We start from the raw sequence: 10704 nt of genomic DNA, 5'->3' as shown, positions 1-10704 counted from the left end.
CAATGATTATTTCTTTTCACTTTTATGAGGTAGCCTATACAGTCAACAACATACACATTTTTCAAACTCCTCATTGGGATTTCATAATTCTTTATTACTGTTATGAACTAGATAGCTCAATTTTCTTAACACGTAAAATGTCCAGACTTCTTAGTCTGGCATTCAGAGACCTATAGCATCCAGAGTCAACCTTCTTTTCTATCCAGATCTCTCTCTAATCACATCCACAAATCTTTTTTTTTGTTATTGAAGTATAGTTGATTTACAATGTTGTGTTAGTTTCAGGTGTACAGCACAGTGATTCTATATATATATATATATATATATATATATATATATATTTATAAAATATTCTTTTTCAGATTCTTTTCCATTATAGGTTATTGCAAAATACTGAGTATAGTTCCCTGTGCTATATAGTTGGTTCTTGTTGTTTATCTATTTTACATACGGTAGTGTGTATATGTTAATCCCAAACTCCTAATTTATCCCCTCTCTCCTTTCCCCTTTGGTAACCATAAATTTGCTTTCTATGTCTGTGGGTCTATTTCTGTTTTGTAAATAAGTTCATCTGTATCTCTTTTTATTGATTCCACATATAAGCGACATCATATATTTGTCTTTGACTTACTTCAATTACTATAATAATCTCTTACTATAATAATCTCTAAGTCCATCCATGTTGCTGCAAGTGGCATTATTTCATTCTTTTTTATGGCTAATTCTCCATGGGCATATATATACCAAATCTTCTTTATCCATTCATCTGTCGATGGACATTTAGGTTGTTTCCATGTCTTGGCTATTGTAAATAGTGCTGCAATGAACACTGGGGTGCATGTATCTTTTCACATTATAGTTTTCTCTGGATATATGCCCAGGAGTGGGATCACTGGATTATATGATAACTCTATTTTTAGTTTTTTAAGGAACCTCCACACTGTTCTCCATAGTGGCTGTACCAATTGACATTCCCACCAAGAGTATAGGTGAGTTCCTTTTTCTCCACACCCTCTTCAGCATCTACTGTTTGTAGACTTTTTGATGATGGCCATCCTGACCAGAGTGAGGTGATACCACATTGTAGTTTTGATTTGCATTTCTCTAATAACTAGCGATGGGCAGCATATTTTCATGTACCTCTTGGCCATCTGTATGTCACTGGAGAAATGTCTAGATCTTCTGCCCATTTTTTGATTGGGTTGTTTGTTTTTTTGATATTGAGGTGTATGAGCTGTTTGTACATTTTGGAAATTAATCCCTTGTAGGTCACGTCGTTTGCAAATATTTTCTCCCATTCTGTGGTTGTCTTTTCATTTTGTTTACGGTTTCCTTTGCTGTGCAAAAGCTTTAAAGTTTAACTAGGTCCCATTTGTTTATTTTTGTTTTTATTTCCATTACTCTAGGAGGCGGATCCAAAATATATTGCTGTGATATATGTCAAAGGGTGTTCTGCCAATGTTTTCCTCTAGGAGTTTTATAGGATCCAGTCTTACATTTAGGTCTTTAATCCATTTTGAGTTTATTTTTGTTTATGGTGTTAGAGAATGTTCTAATTTCATTCTTTTACATGTAGCTGTCCAGTTTTCCCAGCACCACTTATTGAAGAGGCTGTCTTTTCTCCATTGTATATTCCTGCCTCCTTTATCATAGATTAATCGACCATAGGTGTGTGGGTTTATTTCTGGGCTTTCTATCCTGTTCCATTGATCTATATTTCTGTTTTTGTGCCAGTACCATACTGTCTTGATTACTGTAGATTTGTAGTATAGTCTCAAGTTAGGGAGCCTGATTCCTCCAGCTCCATTTTTTTTTTCTCAAGATTGCTTTGGCTATTTGGGGTCTTTTGTGTTTCCATACAAATTAAAAAATTTTTTGTTCTAGTTCTGTGAAAAAATGAGGCCACCATCACACTGATACCAAAACCAGTCAAAGATACCACAAAAAAAGAAAATTAAAGGCCAATATTACTGATGAACATAGATGCAAAAATCAACAAAATACTAGCAAACCAAATCCAAGAATGCAGTAAAAGGATCATACACCATGATCAAATGGGATTTATCCCAGGGATATAAGGATTTTTCAACATCCACAAATCAATCAGTGTGATACCCCACATTAACAAACTGAAGAATAAAAACCATATGATCATCTCAATAGATACAGAAAAAGCTTTTGATAAATTCAACATCCATTTATGACTAAAAACTCTCCAGAAAGTGAGTATAGAGGGAACATACTGTAACATTTTTAAAGACCATATATGACAAACCCACAGCTAACATTATACTCAAGGGTGAAAAGCTGAAAGCATTTCCTCTAAGATCAGGAACAAGACAAGGATGCCCACTCTCCACTTTTATTCAACATCGTTTTGGAAGTCCTAGCCACAGTAATCAGAGAAGAAAAAGAAATACAAGGAATCCAAACTGGAAAAGAAGAAGTGAAACTATCACCCTTTGCAGATGACACAATACTACACATAGAAAATCCTGAAGACATTACCAGAAAACTACTAGAGATCATCAATTATTTCAGTAAAGTTGCAGGGTACAAAATTAATGCAGAGAAATCTGCTGCATTTTTATACACTAACAACAAAAGATCAGAGAGAGAAATTAAGGAAACAATCCCATTTACCATTGCATCAAAAAGAATACTATACTGAGGAATAAACCTACCTAAGGAGGCAAAAGACCTTTACTCTGAAAACTGTTAAGACGCTGATGAAAGAAACTGAAGATGACACAAACAGATGGAAAGATATACCATGTTCTTGGATTGGAAGAATCAGTATTGTTAAAATGACTATACTATCCAAGGCAATCTATGGGATTCAACGCAATCCCTATCAAATTCCATTCACAAATCTTTTTTTTTTTTTTTTTGGTATATAAAGAACTTTGTAAAGCAATAATAAAAAGCAACAAACTCAATAAAAATGTGCAAGCATCTAAACAGACAGTTCCTAAAAATCATTATATTAATAGCCAAAAACACATGAAAAAAGCTCAACATCATTAGTTACCACATCACAAATCTTAATCCTCTATCCAAACTGATCTACTCACCAACTCACCAAAATATCTGGCACATTTGCATCTCGCCTGTATGCATGGTGTTTTTGTTAAAAAGGTTGCATTCCCTTCTTCCATTGCTTAATCTTACACATGCTGAAAGCTGACCTAGCCATCTCTCATTATTTCTGTATTTTTTTGTCAGTCTTCCCCTTCTAGACGGTAAACGCCACATGTGTAATAGCCATCTATGTTTCTAAGGATTAAATAGCCAGCTTAGCTCAGTACCTGATAAGTAATTCCTAGGTGTCCAATAAAGAAATGTTGGATTGAATCTATTGATAAATTTCTCGAATTTCTATACTACCCATTTTTCATTGTCTTACCTCTCATTTTGTATTAGTGTGTATTGCCTTATGTTGGTAGTTACTATTTTGGTTTGTGCACTGCGTTAATCATCGATATATACCAAGTTCTTTAACTGCAGAGTTTGGGAATTATATGCATTTATAATTGCATACATTATGCAACTAGGCTATGCAGCTAGGGGCTTATCCATAACAGGTACTGAATAAACCCTGGTAGATTGGTTAGTTAATTCAGGGAACACACAGTCTCTTATCTTCCATGAAGCTTTCCTGCTCATATTTAGCTTCTTTTTCTAACAGTTACTGTCTCTACAACTCACCTTGGTTCATATTTGTAGACTTGTTTCACATGTTTATCAAATTTCTTCTACTGAGCTTGTGAATTCTTAAAGGGTGAAAAGCTCTGTTTCATGGATATTTGTGTCTCCTAAACAGGTGAGAACATAATAGAAATTAGTTAAATTTAAATGGATAGAAACTGAGATGGTCGTACTACATTTCTCTTTATTATTTTTGATATGTATGATACAATGTTACTATTCTAGTCTTTTATGCAGACAAAAATAAATGATATAAAATACATAATACACTTGATCATTTTAACCACACACAAAATACTGAGTGATTGAAACTATGTTACATGTATATTTTACAAAGGAAAAACAGACTACTGTAATAATATATTTGGATGAAATTGTCATTACAGTTTGGGTGTTATACAATGTTAAATATGAATATTCAAAAGAATCACTATTTATAGAACCAATTTGATATTTTAATGTTGAAAATAATGAATACTGTGTAAATGAATACTTATAAAAATATTTTTTAAACAAAAAGCTATGTTCTACTCATTTACTTGGCAGTTACAAAAATATATATTCATCTGAAACTCTAGTAAATTTGCTTGAGGCATTAGATACTCATATTTAAATGTACTTTTTCTAGGGCATTTTACTTACTTAGCATTCTTGACTTCACACAGTATATATACCTACATGGTATTAGAATAGGTTTGTGTTACAAATAATATCATTCCAAGTAAAAGACACAGAGGAGATGAACACTGAGGAGATACTGTGAAGATTTTTGAACCAAATACACACAACACATAAATGAGGCCCACTGGCTGTGCCTTTTACAAAGTGAATTCTCAAACACGTTTGTTGAATGAACACATGAGTGGATAACATTTATTCTGTTGTTTGCACCCCAAATTAGCTATTCAAACTACAACTATCATGTAAGAATTCAACAATTTTGTTCTTAATCGGCTACTTCTTCGGATGGCAAAGCCAGGTCAATAGACTCCAGATCGAGTAGCAAACTAGTGCCAGTGATCAAAAGATGGCCTACCAGGTATGCTTATGGCATATTTAGACAGACATTCAATATATTGAACAACTACATATTTCATACATTCATACAAAATAAGACAGAAGAATCTAAGTAAGTTTTATAACGTATTACCATAAAAACAAAACATTATAAATATATATGTATATTATATATATATATATATCTCTCTCTTAGTACACCTAGTAGACTTCAGACATCTCTTCTCAGTGAGAGAAGCAAGCTATCCTGAGTGAAGTAGGCCATGTGTCTGCATAGCACAGCTTGGTAATATGAATGCTGAGATCACTGTTAAAAGCGAAGCTTTTAAGTAGTAAAATTTTTGAAAACAAAAGACGAACCATGATAACTATTATGGAATCGCAGCACCTACAAAGGTTATGGCCACTGTATGTAAAAGGAACCAGCCTAAGCCCACTCTTGGCCCAGATGCCTGCTGGAACTTTACCCCACCTCACCTGCTTCATCAAGGGTGAAACTTTTCTGAGGCTCATCCCTAACCCTTCAAAAAAGTTGATAAAGTTCAGAATATTTTTCTTAATCAAGGTTCAGATCATCCTAAATCGTTTCCGAAGCTTTTGCTTTCATGTTTATGCAGGGCAACTGACAATTCATTTGGCAAACTGGTTAATATTAATATATATACATGTTAATGAAATAACTACTACTCACTTTGGGAAAGTAATTGAGGTATAATTTTGTACAATAATTCACTTAAAAATAAGCCTTTAAAAATGAAACATAGTTTTTGAAAATTCAGAAGCGATTTAGTCACATGATAAAGGTTAGTTTCATTATTACTAAATACAGCTAGTGAAGAAAATCTAAAAATGACCTTTAAAGTAAAATGTAAATGAAGATGACTTAAATTAAGGTTAGTCATTTTAAATTTCAATCTTATGTTTTACTGAAAATATAGATGAATAAACATATTCCCTCTATTCTGCACTAAATCATGCTACATAGGAAAAGATCTACGTGAACTAACAAAAGAATACTTTGGTGTTCTAATTGCAAATCTATTATTTTCAAATACATAGAGTAACTAACTCAAGTGAATGCTTCCAAGTCAATAAACATTAGTTTTGCTGTTAAAATGCGTCCAAAGGGTTGAAAATAGTTTGGTTTCTTAAATGAGTTAATATCCCCTAGGGATTTTTTTACCCATTCATTTTCTTGGCTTTTACAGTTAGTGCCAAGGTCAGTATCATTTCATTCTGAATTTAACTATCACAAAATTTAAATTAATAGAGTCAGAACCAATATCAATATAATGTCATATGTATCATAGTATCATGAGAAATTAACCTACTTTTAAATTGAACATTGTTGCTGCAATAACACACACAGTGAATCTAAGCCACTGGCAGAATGTGATTTGAAAAGACAGAAAATAGTGTGAGACTTCTAAAATGGGGATATTGGTTCATAAAATAAAGCTTATACTCTAAATTCAAAATTACATATCCAATATAAGTAAAACTAGTACAAAAGTTCCTCCCTTCCTTCCTTCCTCCATCTTTCTTTCTCTCTTCCTTCTTTTCTTTCTCTTTCTTTTTCTTTCTTTCTCTCTCTTTCCCTCCTTCCTTCCTTCCTTCCCTCTTTCTTTCTTTCTTGTTAAATGTAATGGAAGTAGATGCAAAATTCTAGTCTCTTCAAATTACTCACACTTTCAATAATATATTAAATTTTGTAATACTTAATGAGAAAACTTTATAAGATATGATGGAATGTTTAAGATTTATTGACCATGAATGACTAGTTAACAAGTATTTATGAACCAGTCCCATATTAAGAACCAAAATCTCTAGGTGTGACCTTCCCTTTTAGGTGGAGAGAGGCAGATGTCCAAACTCAGAACTTCAAAGTCGGCAGAACTTGGAAGAACTGTTAGCAGGCTTTTGTAACGTTTAAAGGTTCACTGCTTGCAGAGGAGTATGTGAGCATTGAGGTAAACCCATTCTAAAAACTCAAGGCCAGTCTATGGTCATACCACCCTGAACATACCCGATCTCATCTAAAAACTCAAGGTCAGTTAAATGTCTGACGTCACACAGAGGTACATCATGGTGTTGAAGAGTTGTCTTTATTAATTCACTCATTTGACATTTTTTACTGTTATCACTGTTTTGGAATCATAGTCAAATTTTATATAATGTACTATTCCAGACTTTCAAAACATATCTAAAACTGTTATCTTCAATTATGAGGGATATATCATGTTTTTTCAGATTGCAATAGCATTGGGTTACCTCATAATGTGTATCCAGAATGGTAAAATGTCCAGGAAATCCTATGGTTTTCATATATTAAAGGCATTTTACACATTTCCATTCACTTTTTTCTCAATATAAGATGTATAATTTAATGGCCCACACCACACATAACTCCAACTTTACTAACAAATAATTGGCAATATTACATTTCCTATATTAATAAGGAAAAGCAGCACAATGTATTAAGAAGGCAGACTTCCTGGGTTCAAATCCTGGTTCTACCACTTATCAGCCATGTGATCTTGGGCAAGTCACTGGACTATTCTTTGCTTTACTTCCTCAATGGTAAAATGGGGGTGATGCAAGAATATCACCTCAAATCACTGTTAGGATTAATGAAGCAATAACAACAAAGTATGGGTGAAGCACCCGGAGGTATTGCTTGGCAGGTAGAAATTACTTAGGTTTTAGCTACAGTTTTTATTACAATCAAAAATCACAGTGACTGATGGTAATATAAGTCATCACTAACTTTTGAGATTTCAATAAGTGCCAAGCACTCTGATAGATGGTACACTTACACCATGTTTAACCCTTAAAACAATATTAAGTAACCCTATTATATAGAGATTAGATCTTAAAATATGCTAATTTGTAAATACTACAATAGCAGATGGTTTTCCCCTATGAAACAGCAAAGTACGACTGAAATGTTTAAGTGATCCCTTCATGCCTCTAAAAAGGAACACTACTTCTAGGGTGGTGATTAGAGAACAGTAATGACAACATGAAAAGTACTTGCTAGTTAATCATTTTTACCCACTCATTAGCCCTGTGTTAAATGTAATCAAATTTTCAGTACAGGAAAATCACAATTTACTAATTTCATGGACCTTCAGGATCACTTGCAATAGTATCAAGAATGTTAAACCCCTGAAAGTGAAGAAAATGTTTCATGTAGATATTTATATTAAGGTCATATCTTCATTAAATTCAAAGTGTTCAACTTTTTCTCTGAAATCTCTGATGTTGGTTTCTTTATTTTTCATTATAGATGTGTACTTATCATGAAAGTCTTAAGTGCTTCTGTGCTGAATAACATTTATTATTAATTTGACCAGTATATAAAGGCCTCATGTATACGCAACGCAGTATTTCTGTTATTCAATACACAACTGCTAGTGATGAAAGTTTTTTTAATAAGTGTTTGAAAACTATTATCAAATTTCATAAATTAGAATTTCATAATGGTTTGTATATACTTTAGTTATGAAAAGCATTTCACATAAGAAATTAGTCTAAATCCACCTAAGTATCACAATCACAGTAAGGGCATTTTAATTGTTTTGAAAATTACAGATTTAAAATCAATATTACTATATTCATTATGCTAAAAAAACAATGTTATTTTATCAATGTAGAAAGGATAAACATTATGTAAACTTTAGAATGAAAATAGAATACACCTTGTACTTTCATAAATTATCAAGGTCTCTAATAGTCCTTTTAAAGTTCAACAAATAAAGCTTTATTTTCTCATCTTATATATATATTACCTTGATAGAAAAACACTCAGCATGGTGTATTCTTTTAGGAGTCTGACATCTCATATGAAAGCCTTTAATAAAATAAGAGCTTTAGGTATCTTTCAAATTAAAAGGTTGACTTTTTAAATAGGCTTATTTATCCCTCCTTCACCCTAGTCTTCCTTCCAACCCTCCCGAATCCCTGCCTCTCCCCATCTCCTGGACACCTACGGCGCAGCATCAGGACTCATCGCCCAAGGAAGCCACGCCCACTTCAGAGACCAAGGACAGCATGGTTCCCTGGAACTGTCCACGAGCATAAAGGGTCCCTGAAAGCAGCTGGAAGAAGGTCTTGCTGGAGACCTCAGTCAGCTCTCTTCTCCTCTACTGAGAAACACTCCCTTAGAAAGAGTAAAGGATGCTCTTCACCTTTCACCCGCAAGCTACTTTCTCAGATGCAAGTGGGAGACAGAAAACCTAAGACACCCAGTCTCTACTGTCTGTCACATTTCTGTGTGATGATCTGGAAAGTGTGACCACATTTCTTCAATGACAGACTTCTTCAAACGGAAATATCCAACATAACACGCTCCATTTGGAGAAGATGAAAGCAAACACAATACAATAATTTTAATAAATGGGAAAGGAGGTACAATGGTTAATGTTTTATCTCTGATATTTTTTTATGTAATCTCCAGGGATGAATAATTCACGTTAACACACATGAAAGATCGGTTTGTGAAGCTGAGTTGTCTGAATGGACTTCCATCTATTTCCAGCACAAATATCTAAGTACAAGCTGAACATTAGTTATTTACACCATGATGAAAGACCAAGAGAAAAAAATCCATGTTTTTATGTTGAGTGGAGAATGTTTAGCCAGCACGTCCTTTGTCTAGTCCGGTGTTCAGAAGCTTCTGCTTGCCTGGTTCCTTGGAGATTCTCCTCATTCTTCTCCAACTGGGGGAGGAGGCTCGCACAGCTTGTACAGCCTACAAAAGGCATGGGAAGGTGTGACAACAGCCCGGCATACTGACATTGCTTGACATGTTTTTATTTGTATCACAAATACATTGACAATAATTTCTTGGTTTGGGAGTCAGTCATGATCATATCACCAATTTCACTAAAAATTGCCTGTGCGTTAGCAAACTCCAAGATTCCGGTTCTGTTATTACAAAACACCAGTGTCTCTTGGCACATCGAGATGCCTGTTGATTAGGCAATGCTGCCGTTTTTACACGAGCTGCTTCTGTTCCAGGGCTGCCAACCCAGGCTGCTCACCTCGCTGGTAGCAAAAGCGATTCTCCGAATTCTAGGAGATGATAATTACCATCATGTCTATCATGATGATCTTGTAGCAAGATAGCATCTACCTCTTAGGGGTTACTGATTTTCTGACTTGTCTTAGAAATTTGCTTCATTCTGTACCATCCTGGTGGTGCTGGCAGTTGGTCATGGCCAGGCTGATGTGGCACAGTCCTGAGGCCTGAATATCAAGGCACAATTAAGCTGGTGTTTCCTAAGGAATACCTGTCTAGCTCTGCCCACACTGTCACTCATCTGTCAATAGAATCAGGTGGAGATTCAAGTGGACTAAGGAATCCATTTGAACTGGCAGAGATGCTCCAAGATGCTCTCTCTTTGCATCGCAGGTCTAGTTTTTTGAAACCATACAGCATGAAGGCAAAGCTCAGGGGACTGAACTAGTGGGATTATACAAGTTCTAGGGCCCCACGTTTTCCTGAATGGTTGAATCCTAACTCCAGAACTCAGATAAAGGGGGACACAACCACTGCAACAGTAATACCCAGAGCACACCCACTACTAAGGCAGAACCTGAGAGAATACAAGCTGATCTAAGGTGGCTGGTTGTAAGCCTGTAGTCCTCAGTAATGCCCATGGCCACGCTGGTCCTACTTCAGAGCTTTGTCTGATGATCTAAAAATTTAAGGTGCAGATTTCAACTTTGCTCCATTTTAAAAGCACTCCAAACCCAGGATTCGCTGCGGTGACTCACTCTCTTTTACAGATGAAATTGAGCACACTTTAAATGGGTTGTTGACAAATTTATCAAATTATAAATTTCCTCTCCCTTCAACATTTGATCCCATGGTCATTCGAAATCAAAGGGGAGAGAATGAAAAGGATTTAATATTGAGTTAGAAAAATCTTGTTAACAAAATGAACTTTCCTACTCTGGAAACACAGGGAAGAA

The 10704-nt window shown here is 34.7% G+C and overlaps 1 protein-coding gene across 3 annotated transcripts in view; it reads right to left on the bottom strand.

The window, feature by feature from the left end:
• Nucleotides 1-3743: 3743 nt before the first annotated feature.
• The window catches only part of PREX2 (phosphatidylinositol-3,4,5-trisphosphate dependent Rac exchange factor 2), a 397196-nt gene continuing 390235 nt past the window's right edge, over nt 3744-10704 (bottom strand). For 2 of the 3 annotated variants that reach the window (XM_061172148.1, XM_061172145.1), the window contains exon 40: nt 8563-9478. In XM_061172148.1, the coding sequence (XP_061028131.1) occupies nt 9433-9478 (46 nt within the window). In that variant the 3' untranslated portion in view covers nt 8563-9432. Of the gene's footprint in view, nt 3816-8562; nt 9479-10704 lie in introns of those variants that run through there. The other variant, XM_061172146.1, reaches the window with a different exon arrangement.

Source organism: Eubalaena glacialis, chromosome 17, assembly GCF_028564815.1.
Source record: "Eubalaena glacialis isolate mEubGla1 chromosome 17, mEubGla1.1.hap2.+ XY, whole genome shotgun sequence".
In the NCBI taxonomy this organism is placed as follows: Eukaryota; Metazoa; Chordata; class Mammalia; order Artiodactyla; family Balaenidae; genus Eubalaena; species Eubalaena glacialis.
Note: the sequence above shows the minus strand (reverse complement) of the source record. Positions and strands in the feature narration are given on the sequence as shown.